At 46.1% G+C, this 25,752-nt stretch overlaps 1 protein-coding gene across 1 annotated transcript in view; it reads left to right on the top strand.

Moving 5' to 3' along the window:
* Positions 1 to 2,995: 2,995 nt before the first annotated feature.
* The window catches only part of NLRP8 (NLR family pyrin domain containing 8), a 39,389-nt gene continuing 16,632 nt past the window's right edge, over positions 2,996 to 25,752 (top strand). Inside the window, exons 1-5 of the mRNA XM_073017230.1 lie at positions 2,996 to 3,433; positions 8,302 to 8,376; positions 10,190 to 11,786; positions 17,004 to 17,174; positions 21,495 to 21,662. Of these exons, the coding sequence (XP_072873331.1) occupies positions 3,067 to 3,433; positions 8,302 to 8,376; positions 10,190 to 11,786; positions 17,004 to 17,174; positions 21,495 to 21,662 (2,378 nt within the window). The 5' untranslated portion in view covers positions 2,996 to 3,066. The remainder of the gene's footprint in view (positions 3,434 to 8,301; positions 8,377 to 10,189; positions 11,787 to 17,003; positions 17,175 to 21,494; positions 21,663 to 25,752) is intronic.

Here is a 25,752-nt window from a genome sequence, read left to right as displayed (position 1 = left end):
AAAAAAAAAAAAAAAATACTGTGTTGTCTTAAGCCACCAAATTCATGGTAAATTTGTCACACTAGTGCAACAGGTCACGATTCTTCTTTCCAGGATTATGTCTATAGCTCCCTACCCTTGTTTTCGGTAGCAGAGCCAGCCAGAATGATCCTTTTAAAAGTTATGGCCATCCCACGCCAGTCCAATCAGGTCCCGCGTGACCTCTTGGGATCATCTCCACTGTCTTCGTCTTGCCCATTCACCTCCACTCACGCTGGTCCTGCGGTTTCTCAACAGCTCCAGGCACATCCTGGCCACAGGGCCGTGGTCCTTGCCCTTCTGTCTGGAACTCATCTGATATCCACACAGCCCAGTCCGTGACCTCTTACCTCCTCCTCTCCTCCGAGCTTTTGCTCAGACATCCCTGCTTCAGTGAGCCCTTCCGTCAGCCTTTTACAAATTGCAGCAGGGTATTTCTCACCTCCTGTTCTCTCTCTTCTCTCTTTTATCCATGGTGCATATAATCTTCCATCACATCACAGTGTGCTCCCATGGGCATGCACACAGAAATAAACTTCTGTTTGCTGTGCTTTCGTGAATCTGTCTTTCATGAGCATAACATCCAAGGCTCCAGCCAATGAATCTAAGATCAATAAAGAGAGAGAGAAAAGTTTTTCCTCCCCTACGCTTTTTCATCCACTGAAATGTTAGCTGCATGAGGACAATTTTTTATGTGTCTTTTGCTCACCAACATATCCCCAGTGCCAAAAGTAGAGAGCATAATATTTGACACTGGGATATTTCAGTGAGTGAATCCGGAAGGACTGTGTTATGAACTGAATGTCTGCGTCCTCCCCCAAATCCACAGGCTGAAACTCTAACCACCAAGGTAATGGCAGAAGAAGGCAGGGCCTTTGGGAGGTGATTAAGTCATGGGGCCAGAGCCCTCATGATTGGGATTCTAGCCCTTATGAAAGAGACTCCAGTGAGCTCCCTCACCCCTTCCTCCATGTGGGGAGGACACAGCAAGAAGGTGCTGTCCACGAACCAGGAAGCCGCCCTCACCAGACACTAAATCTGCCAGCACCTGGATCTTGGACTTCCAGCCCCCAGAGCTGAGATAAATCGATGTCTGTTGTTACTAGGCCACCCAGTGTATGGTATTTGTTATGGTAGTCCAGACAGCCTAAGACAGACTGGCCTGTGCAGATACCATCTCACATGTGCAAGTGCATCTGTGAGGTGCAGTTTTTGTTTTTGTTTTGTTTTTTGAGACAGAGTCACTCTCTGTCCCCCAGGCTGGAGTGCAGTGGCGCGATCTCGGCTCACTGCAAGCTCTGTCTCCCAGGTTCACGTCATTCTCCTGCCTCAGCCTCCCGAGTAGCTGGGACTACAGGCGCCTGCCACCACGCCTGACTAATTTTTTGTATTTTTAGTAGAGATGGGGTTTTCACCGTGTTAGCCAGGATGGTCTCCATCTCCTGACCTCATGATCCGCCCACCTCAGCCTCCCAAGGTGCTGGGATTACAGGCGTGAGCCACTGCGCCTGCCTTTTGTGTTTTTGTTTTGAGACGGAATCTCGTTCTCTCACCAGGCTGGAGCACAGTGGCGGGATCTCAGCCCACTTACTGCAACGTCCCCCTCCTGGGTTCAAGTGATTCGCCTGCCTCAGCCTCCCAAGTAGCTGGGACTACAGGTGCACGCCACCACGCCCAGCTAATATTTGTATGTTGTTTTTTTTTTTTTAGTAGAGATGGGGTTTCACCATGTTGGCCAGGATGGTCTCAATCTCTTGACCTCGTGATCCTCCCCGCTTGGCCTCCCAAACTGCTGAAATTACAGGCATGAGCCACCACACCCAGGCTCAGGTTGCAGTTTTAGAAGTAGAACCACTGGGTTCCATAGCAGTGCACACATGATTGTTAGATATTGTGAAAAGGCCTTTCAGAGAGGTTCCCCCTGCTTATGTTCCCTTCGGCAGTGAATGAAAGTAAAGCAAAACAATGATGTAATTGTCAACATCCTCCCTTGCTCTGCAAATTTCTTTTCTTTTCTTTTTTTTTTTTTTTTTTTTTTTTGAGACAGGGTCTTGCTCTGTCACCCCAGCTGGAGTACGGTGACGCAATCTCCACTCACTACAACCTCTGCCTCCTGGGTTCAAGCAATTCTCCTGCCTCAGCCTCCTGAGTAGCTAGGATTACAGGTACCCACCATCACACCCAGCTAATTTTTGTGTTTTTAGTAGAGGCAGGGTTTCACCATGTTGGCCAGGCTGGTCTGGAACTCCTGACTTCAGGTGATCCACCTGCCTTGGCCTCCCAAAGGCCTTCACAAAAGGTTTAGCGAAAAGAACAATGAGAAGCAGGTAAAATAATTCAGTGAAGCTAAAATCTAGAAAATATATGGTTGGTTAGAAGGCTCCATTAGATTAAAAGTGATCTCAAATTCAACAAAGTTTTTATTCTTAAAAAATGGATCATGTATTAGAGAAATGCAAATCAAAACCACAATGAGGTGTCATCTCATTGTGAAAAGCGTTCATTGCAGCACTTTGCACAATAGCAAAGACATGGAATCAACCTAAATGCCCATCAGTGATAAACTGGATAAGAAAATGTGGTACATAAACACCATGGAATACTATGCAGCCATAAAAAAGAATGAGATCATGTCCTTTGCAGGAGCATAGATGGAGTCGGAGACCATTATTCCTTAGCAAATTAACACAGGAACAGGTAACCTGTGCTAACCTTTTGTGAAGGTTTTGATATTTTGCTTGCTTCCTTCCCAAAAGGAGGCATAGAGAATAAAAACTACAAACAATCCATCAGTCTAATGGACTAATCCCAAATATTCAATGCATCTTCAGTTTTTCCACAGGGCAGAGAATCTTTGAGGAAAGGAGGTAAAGGGAGTACATGGCACACAGAATACTCTGCCAAGTAAGCCTTACATTAATCTGTCTTCTTGGGTGGTGTTTTCATCTTCTTGTTTTATTGTTTTATGTTTCCGCAGGTCTCGTGTTTCTCTCTTCTGATCAGTTGTGTTTATCGTAGACACTGAGGTGTTCTCTGCCTTGACTAAAGATGAGTGATGTGAATCCACCCTCTGACACCCCCGTTCCCTTTTCATCCTCCTCCACTCACAGTTCTTGTAATCCACCCTGGACATTCTCTTGCTACCCCGGCTCCCCCTGTGAAAATGGGGTCATGCTGTACATGAGGTATGTGAGCAACAAGGAGCTACAATGGTTCAAGCAGTTCTTACTGAATGAACTCAGAGCTGGCACCACGCCCATCACCTGGGACCAGGTCAAGAGAGCCAGTTGGGCAGAGGTGGTTCATCTCTTGATAGAGCGTTTCCCCGGACGACGAGCTTGGGATGTGACTTCAAACATCTTTGCTGTTATGAACCGTGATAAAATGTGTGCTCTAGTACACAGAGAGATAAATGGTGAGTGTTGATCTGGTGGATAAACTCGGGGTGGGCTTGGCTGCTGGGCAGCTAAATACTCTACTCGCCACCCCTATCGCTTATTGGCCATCGGAGCAAGAATGCAAATAGTGGAGGAAGATACTAGATATAACCCAAAGGCAAAGACTCTCATATGGGCATTTCTTTTCATTTAATTTTTTTTTTTTTTTTTTTTTTTTTTTTTGAGATGGAGTTTCGCTCTTCTTACCCAGGCTGGAGTGCAATTGGCACAATCCCGGCTCATGGCAACCTCTACCTCCCAGATACAGGTGAGTCTCCTGCCTCAGCCTCCTGAGTAGCTGGGATTACAGGCGCCCACCACCACACCCGGCTAATTTTTTTTTTATATTTAGTAGAGATGGGGTTTCACCATGTTGGCCAGGATGGTCTCGAACTCCTGACCTCAGGTAATCCACCTGCCTTGGTCCCCCAAAGTGCTGAGATTGCAGGTGTGAGCCACTGCGCCCAACCCATATGGGCATATTTTTTAAAAACTTAACTGAATACTGCTTATATGCGGTGAACGTCAAAGGAAGACATAGAGAAGTAGGGAGTAAAATAGTGCAAAAGCGTATGCTGTGGAAACAGTAAACAGAAGAAAGCTGGTGTGGCTATGGTGATGTCAGCAGTGCTGTATTTAAAGCAAGAAGGTTAAAGATTTTAAAAGGCCATTTTACAGCAACAAAGGGTTAATCCCACTGGAGGATGCTGTAATCCAAAAGCTCATCTTCCGTATGTATAAAGCAGAGCTGGACTACAATCGTCCCCTTATCCAAGGTTTTTCTTTCTGAAGTTTGTTACCCATGGCCGATCATCGTCAAAAATAGATGAGTAGAGTAGAGTGAGATATTCTGAGACAGAGAGAGACCACATTTACATACCATTTATGATAGTATAGTATTATAATTGTTCTATTTCATTATTATTGTTAATCTCTTACTGTACCTAATTATAATTTAAACTTTTATCATAACTAGGTATGTATTGTTTTTCTATTTTGAAACGGAGTCTTCATTCTGTCACCCAGGCTAGAGTGCAGTGGTGCGATCTCAGCTCACTGCAACTTCCACCTCCTAGGTTCAAGCAATTCTCATGCCTCAGCCTCCCTAGTAGCTGGGATTACAGGTGCACACCACCATGCCCGGCTAATTTTTGTATTTTTAATAGAGATGGGGTTTCACCATGTTGGCCGGGGTGGTCTCGAACTCCTGACCTTAGGTGATTTGCCTGCCTCAGCCTCCCAAAGTGCTGGAATTACAGGCGTGAGCCACCACGCCCAGCCTAGGTATGTATTTTTAAAAATCAGTGTCTACATGGTTCAGGACTATCCACAGTTTCAGATATCCACTGGGAATCTTGGAACGTAGACCCTGCAGAGAAGGGGGGACTACTGTATTAAAGGGAAAATACACCAATCCAGAAACATGATAGGAGCTGTGAACCCGCCTCTCCCAATAGCTGATGTTACAAGTAGTCAGTCTCATCAGTAAGAATGGAGAAGACATCAGCTCCACAATTTTAAACATAAAAAACAGGAGACTGGGTGCCCAATGACTCCTTAGCTACTGGCACCCCAGCACCTGGCTCAGCACCTAGCATGTTAGAGTTGCTCGAATATTAGATGGCTAGAGAGTAATTGATTGTGAAAAGGAACTTTGTTTTGATAAGGCAGCCCAGGAAGTCCTCTTTAAGGAAGTGACGCTAAGGTTGAGACCTAACACGGGAGGACATAGCTCATCTTGTGGAAAGGAGAGAGAGAGTCAATGGAAAAGAAAATCAGAGGGGATGGAAACTCCACGGCCCAGTGGTAGAGAAAATCTTAGTGTTAAACAGCAAAATGTTAATATTTACTAAAACCTGATGAAAACACACAGAGAGGCCGGGCATGGTGGCTCATGCCTGTAATCCCAGCACTTTGGGAGGCAGAGGTGGGCAGATCACCTAAGGTCAGGAGTTCAAGACCAGCCCAGCCAACATGGTGAAACCTGGTCTCTGCTAAAAGTACAAAAAAAAAAAAAAAAAAAAATTAGCTGGGCATGGTGGCAGGCACCTGTAATCCCAGTTATTCGGGAGGCTAAGGCAAGAGAATTGCTTGAACCCTGGAGGCGGAGGTTGCAGTGAGCTGAGATCATACCACTGCACTCCAGCCTGGGTGATAAAAGCAGAACTCCATCTCAAGAAAAACACACACACACACACACACACACACATACACAGTTGATCTTCATTTTGCATGGATTCTGTATTTGTGAATGTACCTACTCATTAAAAGGTATTTGTAACCCCCAAATCAATACTTACAGCGCTTTCAAGATCATTCCCAGACAGCAACGCAGCAAAAACATCAGGTTGACCTCCCAGCCAAGGTCAAACAAGGCGACGCTCTGCTTTCTGGCTTCAGCTGTCACCTTGTAAGCCAGTGTCATTTCCACGTCTGTGCTTTGAGTTGGTGGTTTTGCTCTTTAAAATAGTACCCAGGCCGGGCATGATGGCTCACGCCTATAATCCCAGCACTTTGGGAGGCTGAGGCGGGAGGATCGTGAGGTCAGGAGTTCGGGACCAGCCTGGCTAACATGGTGAAACCCCATCTCTACTAAAAAATACAAAAATTAGCCTGGTGTGGTGGCGGGTGCCTGTAGTCCCAGCTACTCGGGAGGCTGAGGCAGAAGAATCGCTTGAATCCAGGAGGCAGAGGTTGCAGTGAGCTGAGATCACACCGCTGCACTCCAGCCTGGGCCACAGAGTGAGACTTCATCTCAAAAAAAAAAAAAAAAAAAAAAAAAGGTACCCAAACTAGTGCTGATGTGCCTTTCTGTGTTCCTCAGGGCAAGAAGGCTGTGCTGTGCCTTAGGGAGAAAACATATGTGTTAGCTGAGCTTCCTTTAGGCAGGATTTATCAGTGTGCTTGGCCATGAGCTCAGTGTTAATAATCAACAATACATACTAAGTAAGGTGTATTTAAACAAAAACACATGTAAAACAAGTTTTTATATTGATCAGTCGATGAAAATGTAACCAGAGATGAGCAGGAAACAAACCCTGCATTTTCCTGGGACCAATGGTTCCGTATTAGCGAATTCGGTGTTCACAAGAATTTTACAGACGAGAACTACCAGGCATAACAAGAATCAATGACTATATGTGTATGCGTGTATATAGATATACATGTGTACACATATGTGCACACATACATAGATATTAAACTAGAAGTTCCTTGGTATCCATGGGGGATTGGTTCCAGGCTGTCCCTCAAGGGTACTGAACAAATTCATGGATGCTCAACTCCTTCATATAAAATGCCATCGTATTTGCATAGAACCTGTACATATCCTCCTGCAGACTTAAAATCACTCTAAATTACTTATAATACCTAACACAATGTAAATGCTATGTAAATAGTTGTTATCCTGTATTGGTCTTTTTTATTTTTTGAGACAAGGTCTTACTCTATTTCCCAGATTGGAGTGGAGTGGTACGATCATGGCTCACTTGAGCCTCTACCTCCTGAGCTCAAGCGATCCTCCTGCCTCAGCCTCCTGAGTGGCTAGGACTATAGGTGTGCCACCGTGCCCAGCTAATTTTTTTTAATTTTTTTAGTAGAGTTGAGGTCTTGCTATGTTGCCCAAGCTGGTCTCAAACTCCTTGGCTCATGTGATCCTCCTGCCTCAGCCTCCCAAGTAGCTAGGACTACAGGTGTGCCACCACACCCGGCTAATTATTTTTTATTTTTTTAGTAGAGTTGAGGTCTTGTTATGTTGCCCAAGCTGGTCTCAAACTCCTTGGCTCAAGTGATTCTCCTGCCTCAGCCTCCCACGTAGCTAGGACTACGGGTGTGCCACCACGCCCGGCTAATTATTTTTTATTTTTTTAGTAGAGTTGAGGTCTTGTTATGTTGCCCAAGCTGGTCTCAAACTCCTTGACTCGAGCGATCTTCCTGCCTCAGCCTCCCAAAGTGCTGGGATAACAGGTGTGAGCCACAGTGCCCAGCCTTGTATTGGTTTTTCAATTGTATTATTTTATTGTTGTATTTTTATTGGGTTTTTAATTTACTTTCCATCCTCAGTTGGTTGATTCCACAGATGTAGAACCCGTGGATATGAAGGGCTGACTGGATGCATAGATACACAGCTACATAGATATTAAACTGCATATATTTTACAGACACATATGTGTGTATGAGTATGTGTGTATTTCTCTATGTTTCTCCCTCAGTGTCTGGCTGTGCTATGCATTTATAACATGTTATTGAACACCTTACTTAGTGCATCACAGAACAACATCTTTTCTCATTTCCTAAAATTCCTGTGATAGAGATAGATCTAGGTGATTTTTCTTCTCCCTGAACGGAGGTGGTGAGAAGGTGAGACTCCTTTTTTTTTTTTTAATTGTTATTATACTTTAAGTTCTAGGGTACATGTGCGTAACGTGCAAGTTTGTTACATATGTATACTTGTGCCATGTTGGTGTGCTGTACCCATCAACTCGTCAGCACCCATCAACTCGTCTTTTAATTCAGGTATAACTCCCAGTGCAATCCCTCCCCCCTCCCCGCTCCCCATGATAGGCCCCGGTGTGTGATGTTCTCCTTCCCGAGTCCAAGTGATCTCATTGTTCAGTTCCCACCTATGAGTGAGAACATGTGGTGTTTGGTTTTCTGTTCTTGCGACAGTTTGCTGAGAATGATGGTTTCCAGCTGCATCCATGTCCCTACAAAGGACACAAACTCATCCTGAGACTCTTAAGATGTGTGGCCGCCTCTGTCCTAAATAGGCCATTGGCTCCATGCTGTTTCCCTGCTACCAAGATCTCATCATTCCCATGAAACAGGCTCCTTTTTTCTGTTCCAGCCATTCTACCTACCTTGGAACCAGAGGACTTGAATGTGGGAGAAACACAGATGAATCTGGAAGAAGGAGACTCTGGTATGTGCCTGCATCGTAGCAGACCCTGGTGAAAACATGGGCTATGGATTGGGATGAGCCACTCAGTTCCTAAGGCAAGGCAGATTGTAAGTTACCGTATCCAGTGTCTCTTCTGCAATCAGAACTTAAGCAAAAAGAGACGGGGCGAGGTGGCTCGCGCCTGTAATCCCAGCACTTTGGGAGGCCGAGGAGGGCGGATCGCCTGAGGTCAGGAGTTTGAGACCAGTCTGACCAACATGGGGAAACCCCATCTCTACTAAAAATAAAAAAATTAGTCAGGCGTGCTGGCAGGTGCCTGTAATCCCAGATTCTTGGGAGGCTGAGGTGGAAGAATCGCTTGAACCTGGAAGGCGGAGGTTGCAGTGAGCCAAGATCGCACCACTGCACTCCAGCTTGGGCAACAGAGAGAGATTCCACCTTGAAGAAAAAGCAAAACAGACACAAAGCAGACCAGGCTAGGCAGTGGCTCACGCTTGCAATTCTAGCACTTTGGGGGGCTGAGCAGGGGTGGATCACTTGAGGTCAGGAGTTTGAGACCAGCCTGGCCAACATGGTGAAACCTCATCTCTACTAAAAACACAGAAACTAGCCGGGCGTGGTGGTGGGCACCTGTAATCCCAGCTACTCGGGAGGCTGAGTCAGGAGAATTGCTTAATCTGGGAGGCGGAGGGTTGCAGTGAGGTGAGATCGTGCCACTGTACTCCTGGGTGATAGAATGAGACTCCATCTCAAAAAAACAAAACAAAACAAAACACACACACACACACACACAATCCTTCCTTCCTTTCCTTCCTTTCTTTCCTTTCCTTCCTTTCCTTCCTTCTCTTCCTTCCTCCCTCCCTCCCTTCCTTCTTTCCTTCTTTCTTTAGACAGAGTCTCGCTCTGTCACCCAGGCTGGAGTACAGTGGCATGATCTCAGCTCACTGCAACCTTCTACCTCCCAGGTTCAAGTGATTATCCTGCCTTAGCCTCCTGAGTAACTGGGATTGCACGCCCAGCTAACTTTTGTATTTTTAGTAGAGACAGGGTTCACCAGTGTCAAACTCCTGACTTCATGATCTGTCTGCCTTGGCCTCCCAAAGTGCTGGGATTACAGACATGAGCCACCGCGCCCGGCCTGTTTTTTTTTTTTTTAGACACAGTCTCACTCTGTCACCTGTGCTGGAGTGCAGTGGCGCAATCTTGGTTCACTGCAACCTCTGCCTCCTGGATTCAAGCAATTCTCCTGCCTCCACCTCCTGAGTAGCTGGGATTACAGGTGTGCACCACCACATCTGGCTAATTTTTGTATTTTTAGTAGAGACAGGGTTTCACCATGTTGGCCAGGCTGGTCTTGAACTCCTGACCCCAAGTGATCCACCCTCTTCAGCCTCCCAAAGTGCTGGGATTACAGGTGTGAGCCACCACGCCCAGCCCTCCCAAGTATTTCTGGTTTGAATGCAGATGACACAGCTGACACTACAGCAGCTATCTTATATCTGTGAGGCAAGAAATACAAAGAAAGGGCTGAGAGAATCGTGATGCTGCTGGACCTGAAACTATGGCGCCACTGAATGTAATTTCAACAGCTTTACACCCGCCATACTCCTCGTGTAGAAAGCAGTCCTTGTTTCATTTAAGCCACTTCCAGTTGAGTTTTCTGTTCATTGCTGCTTCCTAATGGATGCAACAGTATCAGGAAAGGTTATTTCATTTATGCCAGGGCATCACGGGGCTTCAGGTAGATGTGGAGACTGGTTTTCTTATTGCTCCGTTAGTTCTCATGATTAACTGTGATGCCGTACCCTTTATTTCTCCCGTCTCACAAATCTAGGTAAAATACAGCAGTACAAATTGAATGTGATAGTCAAGTGTTTCCCCACATGGGACTTTATGATTTGGCCTGGAAACCAGAGGGACTTCTTTTACCAAGATGTACACAGGCACATGGAGTACTTACCATGTCTGCTTCTACCCAAAAGACCCCAGGGTAGACAGCCCAAGACCGTGGTCATACAGGGAGTTTCTGGGATTGGAAAAACAACCCTGGCTAAAACGGTGATGTTGGAGTGGGCCAGTAACAGGTTCTACGCCCACAAGCCCTGGTGTGCTTTCTACTTCCATTGCCAAGAGATGAACCAGACAACGGAGCATAGCTTCTCCGAGCTGATTGAGCACAAGTGGCCTGGATCTCAGGACCTTGTGGCGAAGATTATGTCCAAACCAGACCAACTTCTGCTGCTGTTGGATGGTTTTGAGGAGCTCACATCTACCCTCATCAACAGACCGGAGGACCTGAGTGAAGACTGGAGGCAGAAATTGCCTGGATCTGTCCTACTGAGCAGTTTGCTGAGCAAAAAGATGCTTCCGGAGGCCACGCTACTGATCATGATAAGATGTACCTCGTGGCCGACATGCAAGCCCTTGTTGAAATGTCCCTCTCTCATCACCCTTCCGGGGTTTAATACGACGGAAAAAATCAAGTATTTCCAGATGTATTTTGGATACGGAGAGACAGATCGAGTCTTGAGTTTCGCCATGGAAAACACCATTCTCTTTTCCATGTGCCAGGTCCCTGTGGTTTGCTGGATGGTCTGCTCTGGTCTGAAACAGCAAATGGAGAGAGGAAACAATCTCACACAGGCATGTCCAAATGCCACCTCTGTATTCGTCCGGTATATTTCCAGCTTGTTTCCCACCAGAGCTGAGAACTTTTCCAGAAAGCTCCACCAAGCGCAACTGGAGGGTCTGTGTCACTTGGCCGCAGACGGTATGTGGCACAGGCAATGGGTGTTTGGTAAAGAAGACCTTGAGGAAGCCAAGTTGGATCAGACGGGAGTCTCCGCCTTCCTCGGCATGAGTGTTCTTCGAAGAATTGCGGGTGAGGAGGACCGCTACACCTTTACCCTCCTGATTTTTCAGGAATTTTTTGCGGCCTTGTTTTATGTTCTCTGTTTCCCACAAAGACTCCAAAATTTTCATGTGTTGAGCCACGTGAATATCCAGCGCCTGATAGCGAGTCCCAGAGGAAGCAAGAGCTATCTCTCTCACATGGGACTTTTCTTATTCGGCTTTCTGAACGGGACCTGCGCGTCGGCCGTGGAACAGTCATTCCAGTGCAAGGTGTCTTTCAATAATAAGAGGAAGCTGCTGAAAGTCATACCTCTGTTGCAGAAATGCGAGCCGCCTTCTCCGTGCTCTGGGGTCCCGCAGTTATTCTACTGTCTGCGTGAAATCCGGGAGGAAGCCTTTGTAAGCCAAGCCCTAAATGGTTACCGTAAAGTTGTCTTGAAAATTGGCAACAGTAAAGACGTTCAGGTGTCTGCTTTTTGCCTGAAGCGCTGTGCACATTTGCAGGAGGTGGAGCTGACCGTCACCCCGAGCTTCAAGAACGTGTGGAAGCTCAGCTCCGGCTCCCATCCTGGCTCTGAGTAAGTGCTTCTGTCCTTGGGGAGCCCGTCCTACCCGGGGCCCTTGACTACAGTCTCCTGGGTGTTTACGGGTCAATCTGCAAACCTTTCTGATCGCTTCCCTGGCCTAGTTTGCACAGTACTTCTGTTGTTTTGTTTTGTTTTGTTTGAGGCAGAGTCTCACTCTGTTGCCCAGGCTAGAGTGCAGTGGTGCGATCTCGGCTCACTGCAACCTCCCCTGCTAGGTTCAAGCCATTCTCCTGCTTCAGCCTCCTGAGTAGCTGGGATTACAGATGCATGCCACTGCACCCGGCTAATTTTGGCATTTTTAGTAGAGACGGGGTTTCACCATATTGGCCAGGCTGGTCTCGAGCTCCTGACCTCAGGTGATCCTCCTGCCTCGACCTCCCAAAGTGCTGGGATTACAGACACGAGCCATCGCACCCGGCCAGTATTTCTGTTTTAAGATAAACATGTATCTAGGGTGGTAGATGTTTGTTTTACAAACTGTCCCAGTTTGTTTAGGATTAAGGAGATTTCTGGGACCCAGAGCTTTGTTTTACTGTCACGACTGAAGGTGTTCCTGGGATATAGGACTTTCCATGCTAAACCTGGGAGAATCCTGGGCAAAAAGATACGTGGTTCACCCTCCTTCCCTATGTGCTGCATGCCCATAAAGATGGGACTTTGCTTCATCTATCACTCCTACTTCTTTTTTTGAGACAGCGTCTCTCTGTTGCCCAGGAGTGCAGTGCTACGATCATGGCTGGCTGCAATCTCAAACACCTGGGCTCACGTGATTCTCCCACCTCAGCCTCCCAGGTGTCTGGAATTGCAGGCATGCACCACCATGCCAGGCTAATTTTCTTATTTTTTGGAGAGATGAGGTTTCTCTATGTCACCCAGGCTAATCTCCAACTCGCGGCCTCAAGCAATCTTCCCACCTTGGCCTCCTAAAGCACTGGAATTACAGGCACGAGTCACTGCACCCAGCCTCACTCCTACTTTTGTGTATCAGAAGCTTTTTGTCTCAAGGCAAGTGCTACCCAGTGGAACTTAAGGTGATGATGGAGACATCCTGAATCTGTCTTATCCAATACGGGACCCGCTGGCCACATGTGACCCCTGAGCTCTTGGAATGTGGCTGGTGTGAATGAGTGAATGAACGTCTACATTGTATTTAACTTTAGTGAATTTAAGTGTAGATAGCGACATGCAGCTAGTAGCTACCACATCAGACAGCACACCTCTAGAGGGTCTTTCGTTCCGTGTAAAAATATCTCGTCCATCTTGAATTAAAAGAAACAGGCTGGGTGCCGTGGCTCGTGCCTGTAATCCCAGCGCTTTGGGAGGCCAAGGCAGGTGGATCACTTGAGGCCAGGAGTTCGAGACCAGGCTGGCCAACATGGTGAAACCCCATTTCTACTAAAAACACAAAAAAATTAGCCGGGCGTGGTGGCGGGCGCCTGTAGTCCCAGCGACTCAGGAGGCTGAGGCAGGAGAATGATGTGAACTCGGGAGGCGGAGCTTGCAGTGAGCTGAGATCGTGCCACTGCACTCCAGCCTGGGCGACAGACAGAGCAAGACTCCGTCTCAAAAAAAAAAAAAAAAAAAAAAAAAAATACAAAAATTAGCCGGGTGTGATGGTGGTCACCTGTAATCCCAGCTACTTGGGAGGCTGAGGCAGAAGAATCACTTGAACCCAGGAGGCGGAGGCTGCAGTGAGCCGAGATCACGCCACTGTCTTAGAAAAAAAAAAGTACATATCTCATAAGGTTGTTAAACATGTTAAAATCTACAGCATACTGAATAAGTCCAGTCCTTCATTTAGTGCTAAGAAGATACAAACTGTTACTACTCAAGTAATTCCTCATCCCCTCCACTCCACCAAAACTCTCCTGGAAGATCTTTATTTTGGCAAATATAATGGATTTCTTTTTCTTAAGAAGTGGCAAAAAGCGCTGACTACTCCTTTCTTCATATCGGTTGATATTTATTTGGCATTTGCCATGTGGCAGACACAATGTCAAGCACTTACTTTATGTGAATTATTTCTGCCCCCAACTCCATGATGCACTGGAGGTGTACGAAGCACCTTGTCCGAGCTCACACGTCTGGTCGAAGCTAAGACGAAGTAAAATTTGACCCCAAAGGCTATGATGAGAAGAGAGAGGCGATTCAGACTGACTCCTGGCAAGAGGGGGGACATTGTCCTTCTGTTGCATAAGGGAAATGCCTTCTTGTTCCTTAACTGCTCTGCAGAAAGGAACCACAATCTCTTCCAGATTCCTGTCTTTCCATGAAAGACTGCCTGAGTCTTCAGCAGACGGATATGTAGCATTAATGTTCATCCTAGACATATACTGGTCTAGTGTGTGGATAGAGAAATAAAAGTTGGTCTCTCCTTACCAACTTTACGTGATGAGACATTTAAATTTTAAGTAATGTAAGTTCTGTTCCGTTCTTCGCCACGACGGGCAGTGTGCAGGTCTCCTCAGCCATGGCTGAGTTTCTCCAGGGCAGAGCTAAGCAAGCTACAGCCAGGAGGCCAGACCCAGCTTTTTCTGCTTGTTTAGGTAAATACAGTTTGATCGGAGCCTGGCCGTGCTTGTGACATGTTGTCTGTGACTGCTACCCCACTGCCGTGGCAGGACCAAGTCATTGCCAGGAAATTCACTGCCAGAAAAGCTGAATATATTTGCTACCTGGTCAATTACAGGAAAAGTTTCCCAACCCCTGCTCTAGCGTATATTTTTATTTATGGTGGTGTTTTTTGTAGAGATGAGGGGCTCACTTTGTTACCCAGCCTGGTCCTGAAGCCTGGGCTCATGCAATCCTCTCGCCTCTGCCTGCCAAAGTGCTGGGATTACAGGCGTGAGCCACCATGCCCAGCCAGGGATTATTTTTTGTTTTTCGTTGGTTTTTTGTTTTGTTTTGTTTTGTTTTTGAGATGGAGTCTTGCTCTGTCGCCCAGGCTGGAGTGCAGTGGCACGATCTCGGTTCACTGCAAGCTCCGCCTCCCGGGTTCACGCCATTCTCCTGCCTCAGCCTCCCGACTAGCTGGGACTACAGGTGCCCACCACCTCGCACGGCTAGTTTTTTGTATTTTTTAGTAGAGACAGGGTTTCACCGTGTTAGCCAGGATGGTCTCGATCTCCTGACCTCGTGATCTGCCCGTCTCGGCCTCCCAAAGTGCTGGGATTACAGGCTTGAGCCACCGCGCCCAGCCAGAGAATTTCTGCATTATCTTGTCATATCTCAAGGCCCAGGAAAAGCCTGGGCAAAACTCTTGGTGGGCTTTTGTTACATTTCAGCCTTCGTATGAGGGCACTGGCTCTGTCAGCTTTTAAGATTTAACTTACCCCACCCAGTCAGCGCCGAAACAGTTGTGACGGAGGCCTACCTGTTCAGTTGCTAGTGAGACCAGGTGTGCCACAGGTAGAATGAATTCTATTCACTCCTATATTGAATGGCTACACCGAACCATGTTTTTCTTACGTCTACTCCCAACTTACGTGGGCAATTCCAACGCACGTCACAAAATCACATTTAAGGAGCCCTCCAGTCCCCGAGGACCTGTTATTAGGGAGGGGAATGAACACCAGAGCTTGATGTTCAACTTGGTGATAACTGTCGGTCACCCGGCTAAGACCTCAGGAATCTAATCATAATGAATTACAATGTCTTTCTATGATGCTGCATAATCTTAAGCCCTGACATCCGCAGAAATCTTAAGACATGACACATTTCTTTCACGTTGATTAGTCCACTGATCTTTTTTGTGTGGGTTCCTGGAGGGAGTTGACATCATTCCTACTTATTTGCATTTCTATGTATTTGATGGATGCGAAAATGGATGAATCCATTTCATGGGGTTTAAATGTTATACAAAAACTGCATGCTAGTGTAAATATTCTAAAAATTGCTTTTTTCATCTTTGTGTCGGCAATGTCTATGCACACCTTTTCAATGAAGTATTCTTTGAAAAATAGGTGTGCTAGAGATGATTAAACTATTTCCTCCTTGATAGACTTTTGGATTGCTTTCAACTATTTCTTTCTTTCTTTTTTTTTTTTTTTTTTTTTTTTTTTTTTTTGATACGGAGTCTTTCTCTGTTGCCCAGGCTGGAGTGCAATGGCATGATCTTGGCCCACGGCAACCTCCACCTCCCAGGTTCAAGCAATTCTCTTTGCCTCAGCCTCCCAAGTAGTTGGGATTACAGGTGTCCACCACCATACCCTGCTAATTTTTTTTGTATTTTTAGTAGACACAGGGTTTCACTATGTTGGCCAGGCTGGTCTCGAACTCCTGGCCTTGTGATCTGCCCGCCTTGGCCTCCCAGAGTGCTGGGATTACAACATGAGCCACCATGCCCGGCCACTTTAAACTATTTCTTTAATGCAACCAACAACAGTCTTCACATGTACATCTTGGTCAGCCTCCCTGAAAGGACTGTATGGGGAAGAATGAAAGAGAAAGTCAGCAGGTCCTTCTACGGCCAAACTACATGCCACTCTAGCTCTGGATTTTTCTTTCTTATACTCACTGTGTCAAAAAGATTAATTTTTCCTTTATTCTGATCCTATATGTTTTTTTAAAGAAAATTGTATATACACAGGGTAAGAATGGAGGTACAGAATATAATTCAATCTCTGCCCCCCACATAAATCCCATGTAATTAAAAAAGCAATTCCTGTCTAGGCACGGTGATTCAGCCTGTAACCCTAGTACTTTGGGAGGCCAAGGCAGGAGGATCGCTTGAGCCCAGGAATTCAAGACCAGCCTGGGTAACATGGAGAATCCCTGTTTCAACAAAAAATACAAAAATTAATCAGGTGTGGTGGCGTGTGCCTGTAACCCCAGCTCCTCAGGAAGCTGGAGTGGATCACCTGAGCCCGGGAGTTAGAGGCTGCCATGAGCTGTGTTCAGACCACTACACTCCAGCCTGGGCGACAGAGTGACACCCTGTCTCAAAAAAATAAATACAAAATAAAAGCAACTTCCTTTTTTCCAAGTCATGGAAACATACAGGGCTCTTATTTGAGGCCATGAGTCTTCCAGGAATGAAATGAGAAATCTCATGATGGTTTTTCTGAGTGTTTTATTTAAATGAGGACATCTTAGAGTCACCAGAGCCCTATGGCCCTAACCTGGGTAGGGAACACCAGCCCTGGGTTTCCGAGTAGGTTTTCTCCAGTTTAACGAAGAGGTGTTTTCTCTCTTCTCCCTTCCGTGCAGAGCACCAGAGAGCAAAGAGCTCCATTGCTGGTGGCAAGACTTATGCTCTGTGTTTGCAACGAATGATAAGCTGGAAGCCCTGACTTTGACCAGCAGTGCTTTGGGGCCTCCCTTTTTGAAGGCTCTTGCTGCCGCACTGAAGCACCCTCAGTGTAAACTGCAAAAGCTACTGTGAGTATAACACAAATCCCACTGGAAGGAATTCTATGGAGATGGGCTGTTTCCCATCCACTTTCTTCATTCCCTCTCCACTCACACTAGACTTCCCGAAGGTACCCATGTCCAGCCTTGGACAGAGGCATGGGAGGAGTCAGTCATGGGGTGCGTGGTGAGGGAAACCACAAACTGGAGCCAGGCTGCCGGCTCGACCTGTCTCTAGTTACTCTGAGGTTGGTGCAAATGCCATTGCAGTTTTTGCCATTAGTGATATTTGCACCAACCTAATAACTCTGTGTCCTTAAGTGAATGGTATATACAATGTGTCATGGAATTCCTGGCATCTTCCTGATGTGTGTCAACGCATCCGTCCATAAAATGATCAGCGTCGTGCTGTGGCTCATGCCTATTCACTTCAGCTCAGGTGTTCGAGACCAGTCCCGGCTACTTGGGAGGCTGAGGTGGAAGGATCACCCGAGCCCAGGAGGCAGAGGTTGCAGTGACAGTGAGCTGTGATCTGGCCACTGCACTGCTGCCTGGGTGACAGAGTGAGGCCCTGTCTCAAAACACACGAACAATAAATAAAATTAAATGATCATCATGACGGAGAGATTAAATGCAGTCCTGCACGCGAAGCCTGTAGGACCGTGCCCTAAGTGGAACCAGCACTGCGTGACCCAGGGTGTGGTGGTTACTCTGTGGAGAGACACTGCCTTATGGAAGCCGCGTGTGACCTGAGCACTGAGTATGGTTCACTGCTGCATTCCTTTAAAGTATTAATATGTACTATTATTCCCCCTTCTTTTAAAAAACAGAGTCTCACTCTGTTGTCCAGGCTAGAGTGCAGTGGGGGGATCTCAGCTCACTACAACCTCCCCATCCCAGGTTCAAGTGATTCTCCTGCCTCAGCCTCCCGAGTAGCTGGGACTACGGGGATGCACCACCACGCCCGGCTAGTTTTTGTATTTTTAGTAGAGATGGGGTTTCACCATGTTGGTCAAACTGGTCTCGAACTCCTGACCTCAAGTGATCTGCCCTCCTCAGCCTCCCAAGGTACTGGGATTACAGATGTGAGCTGCCACGCCCAGCCCCCCCTTTTATTTTTTTAGCAAAGTGAGAGCTGAAGAGGTTAAGTGATTTGTCTAAGATCCTGCAACTGACAAGTCTTAGGTGAAGCACTCCACCGCAGACAGCCCAAAGCTCATCTTCACCAACACTGTGCTTCTCTAACTCACCACCATTAGCAGGTGCCTGCGTAGGGTAAGCCTCACCAAAGAGGGCATGTTTGAACTGGGTTGGGAAGGAAGAGATTTACATGGAGGAGGAGAAACACTGCTTCATTTCTTTTCCAAGTGGGATCTTGCTCTCTTGCCCAGGCTGGAGTACAGTGGCATGATCATGGCTCACCGCAACCTTGACCTGGGCTCAAGCAATCCTCCTACCTCAGCCTCTCGTGTGGTTGGGGCCACAGACATATCCCACCATTGCCCAGCTAATTTTTTAAAAATTTTTTTGTAGAGACAAGGTCTCCCTATGTTGCCCAAGCTGGTTTTGAACTTTTGATCTTTTTTTTTTTTTCTTTTTTTTTGAGACGGAGTCTCGCTGTGTCACCCAGGCTGGACTGCAGTGGCCGGATCTCGGCTCACTGCAAGCTCCGCCTCCCGGGTTCACGCCATTCTCCTGCCTCAGCCTCCCGAGTAGCTGGGATTACAGGTGCCCGCCACCTCGCCCAGCTAGTTTTTTGTATTTTTTAGTAGAGACGGGGTTTCACCATGTTAGCCAGGGTGGTCTCGATCTCCTGACCTCGTGATCCGCCCGTCTCGGCCTCCCAAAGTGCTGGGATTACAGTCTTGAGCCACCGCACCCGGCTCGAACTTTTGATCTTAAGTGACCCACCCGTCTCGGCCTCCCAAAGTGCTGGGATTATAGGTGTGAGCCACCGCACCCAGCCACTATTTTTAACAACATAAGAGTGAACATGTATGCATTCCCCACCGTCTGCTAGGCTATCTTAGGTTCTTTGCACATGAATGCTCTTAAAACTCACCCCAAGCAGTAGGTGTCCCTATTTCACAGATGAAGAAACTGAGGCATGAGGTTACATCATTACTAAGCGGTCAAATCTGGCTCCAGAATCAGTTCTCTTAGCCACTACTCCATATGCTGTCTCTCTAGAGTTTTTAAGATCCAAAAACCCTATAATTCACCATGTGAACCACTGGCCCCTTCCTTGAAATAAGCTACCAGGCATCCACATGGCTCCTGGCCATTATCAGATATATGTTCTCTCCTGTTACTATAATGGTTATTATTCGCTCCTGCTTACTGGGTGCCTTCTATGTGACAAACACTGGGCTGAGAAGTTCGTGGCATGAATTCTCACAGCTATCCTAAGGAGAACATGTCATATGCTCTCCCTCCTAGACCTGAAACTGAACTTTAGGGAGGTTACGTGACTTGTGAAAGGTGGTGCGACTAGGGCTGTTGAACTGAGCTGAGAACTCAGTTCTGAATTCCATGTTGCACAGAAGGGGCCCCTCCTCATGGACTGATTAAATGCAGAAGAACTAGTTAGCTGGCCTGGCGCGGTGGCTCACACCTGTCATCCCAGCACTTTGGGAGGCCGAGGCGGACAGATTGCCTGAGCTCAGGAGTTTGCGACCAGCCTGGGCAACCTGGTGAAACCCTGTCTCTACTAAAAATAAAAAAAAAAAAATTAGCTGGGTGTGGTGGCATGCATCTGTAATCCCAGTGACGTGGGAGGCTGAGGCAGGAGAATTGCTTGAACCTGGGAGGCAAAGGTTGCAGTGAGCCAAGATTGCGCCACTGCACTCCAGCCTGGGTCACAGAGCAAGACTGTCTCAAAAAAAAAAAAAAAAAAAAAAAAAAAAGGAAAGGAAAAAAAATAACTAGTTAACCACCTCCATTATGATGATGGCATCACGAATATCTGCATAGTCCAAACTCATCAAATTGTATATATTAAATATATGCAGGGTTTTGTATATCAATTATACCTCAAGCAAACTGTTTTTAAACAACTAATTAGAAAGAGGTTCAGCATCAAATGTAAGCATTAGAGGTGCAGAGCAAATCTGTGTCCCTAATTTTAGAAAAGGAGCATGATAGCAAGCAGTGGTGGCTCATGACTGTAATCCCAACACTTTGGGAGGCTGAGGCAGGAGAATCACTTGAACCCAGGAGGCAGAGGTTGCAGTGAGCTGAGATCGCGTCACTGCACTGCAGCCTGGGCAACAGAGTGACTCCGTCTCACAAGGGGGAAAAAAAGTAGCTGAGCTTTGTTATTAAAATAAAGAAATATAAATAAAAATTTTAAAACAAAAAGCATGATTTTAGGAGAGTGTGGGGAAAAATAGTCCTCTGAACCTTCAGGAATAGGATGACATTCCCTTTGCTTTAGGAAAGGCTTCATGGACCTCAGCCTAATCGAATTTGATCCTGTGAGTCATTCTTTTTTTTTTTTTGAGACGGAATCTCACTCCGTCGCCCAGGCTGGAGTGCAGTGGCGCAATCTCGGCTCACTGCAAGCTCCGCCTCCCAGGTTCACGCCATTCTCCTGCCTCAGCCTCCCAAGTAGCTGGGACTACAGGCGCCTGCCACCTCGCCCGGCTAATTTTTTTGTATTTTTAATAGAGACGGGATTTCACCATGTTTGCCAGGATGGTCTCGATCTCCTGATCCGCCCGCCTCAGCTTCCCAAAGTGCTGGGATTACAGGCGTGAGCCACTGCGCCCAGCCAAGTCATTCATTTAAAAAAAATTTTTTTATTATACTTTAAGTTCTGGGGTACGTATGCAGAACGTGCAGGTTTGTTACATAGGTATGCACGTGCCATGGTGGTTTGCTGCACCCATCAACCCATCATCTACGTTAGGTACTTGTCCTAATACTCTCCCTCCCCTGGCTCCCCAGCCTCCGACAGGCCCCGGTGTGTGATGTTCCCCTCCCTGTGTCCATGTGTTCTCTTGTTGAACGCCCACTTACACGTGTGAACGTGCGGTGTTTGGTTTTCTGTTCTTGTGTTAGTTTGCTGAGAATGATGTTTCCAATCCAAATGCCCATCAGTGTTAGACCAGATGAAGAAAATGAGCCATTCATTTTGGCTTACAGTTTTCCCAGGATAGGACCTGAATAATCACAGGTTTATATCACTCTTTAATGTCTGTGTCCTGAATTCAGTTGTAAACCCCCTGAGGGTGGGACCGCACCTGTCCCACATGCAGCTGTAGCTTCCGGGAGCCTCCTTTGTGAGGCCGCAGAATTCTACAAGTGTACACAGGACCCTATTCCAAGGAGACGCTCTTCCCTCTCCAGCTTAAGGCGTGTGAATAGCGCTATGTTGAATCAGGACTTAATCGGTGTTTTAATGGGGAACCAGCATCTGAGATACTTGGAAATACAACATGTGGAAGTGGAGTCCAATGTTGTGAAGCTTCTGTGCAAAGCGCTGAGATCCCCCCGGTGCCGTCTGCAATGTCTCAGGTAAGATTTGAGACGGCAGGTGGAGTGGGAATCGGGGTACCGGGATGGTCTTTTCAGGGGTGGTGTTGAGAGGCTCAGTTTCCCTCTCTTTTATTTGATCTGTTGTTGGCTTTGTTCAACTTTAAAAGTACAATTTGAGCCAGACATGGTGGCTCATGCCTATAATCCCAGCACTTTGGGAGGCCGAGGCGGGAGGATCACGAGGTCAAGAGACCAGCCTGGCCAACATGGTGAAACCCCATCTCTACTAAAAGTACAAAAAATTAACTGGTGTGGTGACAGGCTAATCTCAGCTACTGTAATTATGGGCTGTAATCTCAGGTACTTGGGAGGCTGAGGCAGGATAATCGCTTGAACCCAGGAGGTGGAGGTTGCAGCGAGCCAAGATTGCACCATTGCACTCCAGCCTGGGTGACAGAGCGAGACTCAGTCTGAAGAAAAAAAAAAAAGAAAAAAGTACTATTTGACCATGTTCTAGATCCATCTGATACCAGGAAACCTGAGCCCCAGCAGTGAACCGTAGCACCTCCTTCTGGATTGTAAAAGCTGGATATTTTCTAACTTTTTATTTTAATTTTTGTGAATACATAGTAGGTGTACATATTTGTGGGGTACATAAGATGTTTTGGTTCAAGCTTGCAATGTGAAATAATCACATCTTAGAGAATGGGAGATCTAGCCCTTCAAACATTTATCCTTTGTATTACAAACAATTGATTTATACTTTTAGTTATTTTGGAATGTACAATTTATTATTAACTATAGTTCCTCTGTTGTGCTAGCGAATACTAGGTCTTATTCTTTTTTAACCTGTTAACCTGTTTATGCCTAAGGCTGCAATGTTTTGAAATTTTTCAATCAGACCTTGGTGATGACCTTGAGCAGTGAGATATAAATGACTCCCACATGCTTAGTGTTCCAATAATGGAACACTAGGCATAAATGGCTTTAACAATCCTGACCTTCCCCTGCTCTCCACCCTCCCACTACCCTTCCCAGTCCCTGATAACCATCCTCCTACTCTCTATGTCCATGAGTTCAATTGTTTTGATTTTTAGATCCCAAAAAATAAGTGAGAACCTGTGGTTTCTCTTTCTGTGCCTGGCTTATTTCACTTAACAGAATGATCTCCAGTTCCATCCATGTCATTGCAAATGACTGAATCTTACTCTCTTTCATGGCTGAATGGTACTCCATTGTGTATATGTACCACATTTTCTTTATCCATATATCTGATGGACACTTAGGTTGTTTCTGAATCTTAACTACTGAGAACAGAGCTGCAACAATCGTGGTAGTACATACATCTCTTTGATGGACTGATTTCCTTTTCTTGGGGTATACACCAGCAAGGGATGACTGGATCACATGGCAGCCTGCACGAGCTGATTTTTCATCATTCAAGAATTTCATGAGCCAACTGTTAACGTTTTCAAAAATGAAATCATAGGCTTACAAATATATTAAACAACAAAAGTCATAGAGAATCAAAATGCATTGTTTCCTAATTATTTTATGGTTCATTATTATCCCTGCTAGGGTTCAGCAAACTTTTTCTATGACAAGCCAGATAAGAAACACTTTTGGCCTCTGGGGCCATGCCGTCTCCGTCCTGATGGCTCCTCTCTGCCATTGCAGTGCCAAGGCTGCCAGAGTTCGTAGGTAAACAAATGGATACCGCTATGTTCCAATAAAACTTTATGTACACTGAAACATGAATTAATACAATTTTCATATGTCACAAAATATTCTTCTTTTAATCATTTTTTAACCATCTAAACATTTTTGTGGGAGCTGGACAAGGTGGCTCATGCCTGTAATCCTAGCCCTTTGGGAGGCTGAGGCGGATGCATCACCTGAAGTTGAGAGTTCAAGACCAGCCTGGGCAACATGGCAAAACCCCTTCTCTACTAAAAATAAAAAAATTAGCTGGGTGTGGTGGTGCGCACCTGTAATCCTAGCTACTCGGGAGGCCGAGGCAGGAGAATTGCTTGAATCCGGGAGGCGGAGGTTGCAGTGAGCCAAGATTGCTCCATTGCACTCCAGCCTGGGTGACAGAGCAAAAACTCCATCTCAAAAAAAATAAAATAAAATAGGCAGGGCACGGTGGCTCATGCCTGTAATCCCAGCACTTTGGGAGGTCGAGGCGGGTGGATCACCTAAGGTCAGGAGTTTGAGACCAGCCTGACCAACATGGTGAAACCCTGTCTCTACTAAAAATACAGAATTAGCTAGTTGTGGTAGCACATGCCTGCAATCCCAGATACTCAGGAGGCTGAGGCAGGAGAATCACTTGAATCCAGGAAGTGGAGGACGCGGTGAACCGAGACTGTGCCATTGCACTCCTGCCTGGGCAACAAGAGCAGAACTCTGTCTCAAAAATAATAATAATAAATTAAATAAAATAATGTTTTATTTGAAAACATTCTTAGTTGATAATGCTGTAGAAAACCAAGTGGTACTCTAGAGGAGTCCCACGAGCCACCGCTTGCCAGCTCCTGACCACTGCCCTGGGGCTGCTGCCACCGTCTACCGTACCCATTTGGTGGAAACAGGATGTCATGGGGCACTGCTCTGCACCTCCTGCCAGCTCCTCACTCAGTGACCTCCCACTGTGAGCTGAAAATCAGCCATGGCAGAGGCATTTATACCACAGGCACCGGCAAACACTGCACATCAGGACTCCCTTCTCCAGAACGGCAGTGGTTAAACATTTAGTGCCATGTGCCTACTCAGACTCTACTTTTTTGGTTTGTTTATATTCATAGTTTTTAGGATACAGGTGGTTTTTGGTTACATGGGTAAGTTCTTTAGTGGTGATTTCTAAGAATTTAGTGCACTTGTTACCCGAGTAGTATACTCTGTCCCCCTTAGGTAGTCTTTTATCCCTCACCTCCTTCCAACCTTCACCCCAACCACAAGTCCCCTGAGTCTATTATATCATTCTTATGCCTTTGCATCATCATAGCTTAGCTCCCACCTGTAAATGAGAACATACAATGTTTGGTTTTCCATCCCTGAGTTACTTAGAATAATGGCCTACAGCTCCATCCAAGTTGCTGCAAGAGACATCATTTCATTCCTTTTTCATGACTGAGTAGTATTCCGTGGTGTGTATATACCACATTTTCCTTATCCACTCTTTGGTACTCAAGTGGGTTCCATATCTTTGCAATTGTGAATTGTCCTGCTATAAACATGCATGTGAAAGTATCTTTTTCACATAAAGACTTCTTTTCCTTTGTGTAGTTGCCCAAAGATCGAATGGTAGCTCCACTTTTAGTTCAGACCCCACTTTCCAGCCTTTCCATGTGTGAACCTTCTCTCAACAGAATTTGTATGACCTCTCGTTTTGTTTTCATCTGCCATGGTTGCTCCTTTACATCCAACAGAGCTGAATGTAGCTTGGATGATCTCTGCATTTCATTGCCTTTCTTGCACAGAACAGAAAGCTCAGGTGACTGGAACCTGGAGGGTGGTAAGCACAATGCTTCACTGAATGTCTTTATATAAACAGCCCACCTTGAGGCCGAAATCCAGCCTGAGAAGACAGTGGCCGTGAGACTTAGGAAAAATTCCCTGACGTCACTGAATCTAAGTTCTTCACCTTGATGATGACTGGCAAATCAATGCACAAAGTATGAGACAGGAGAAGTAAGCATTGAGGTCTACTGCACAGCAGGCTGACTCTAACTAATAATAATGTGATATTTCAAAGTTGCTAAAGGAGTAGATTTTTAACATTCTCACTGCCAAAAAAATTAAGTTGGTGAGATGATGGATATGTTCATTAGCTTGATTGACTCTTTCTATAATGTACACATACATGAAAATATGACATTGGACCCCATAGATATACACCATGATCATTTTCCAGCCAACTTGTTTTGAAATTTGTATTTCAAGGAGCTGAATGGAGAGAGTTAGATCTCAGTCGTTATTGTAGTCCAGTTGATGACAAGAGGGGGTTGTTTTCTGCTGATGACTTGGTAGGAAGTTCCTGAGCTTGGTGCAGGTGTGCCGGCTGGAAAGTTGGAAATAATCCCCCGAGGCTCTGCTGTGAAGACCAAGATGTGAGACAGTGGGATCC

This window comes from Chlorocebus sabaeus, chromosome 6, assembly GCF_047675955.1.
Source record: "Chlorocebus sabaeus isolate Y175 chromosome 6, mChlSab1.0.hap1, whole genome shotgun sequence".
Taxonomy (NCBI): domain Eukaryota; kingdom Metazoa; phylum Chordata; class Mammalia; order Primates; family Cercopithecidae; genus Chlorocebus; species Chlorocebus sabaeus.
The sequence above is the reverse complement of the archived record's forward strand: the minus strand, read 5'-3'. Positions and strand labels throughout refer to the sequence as shown.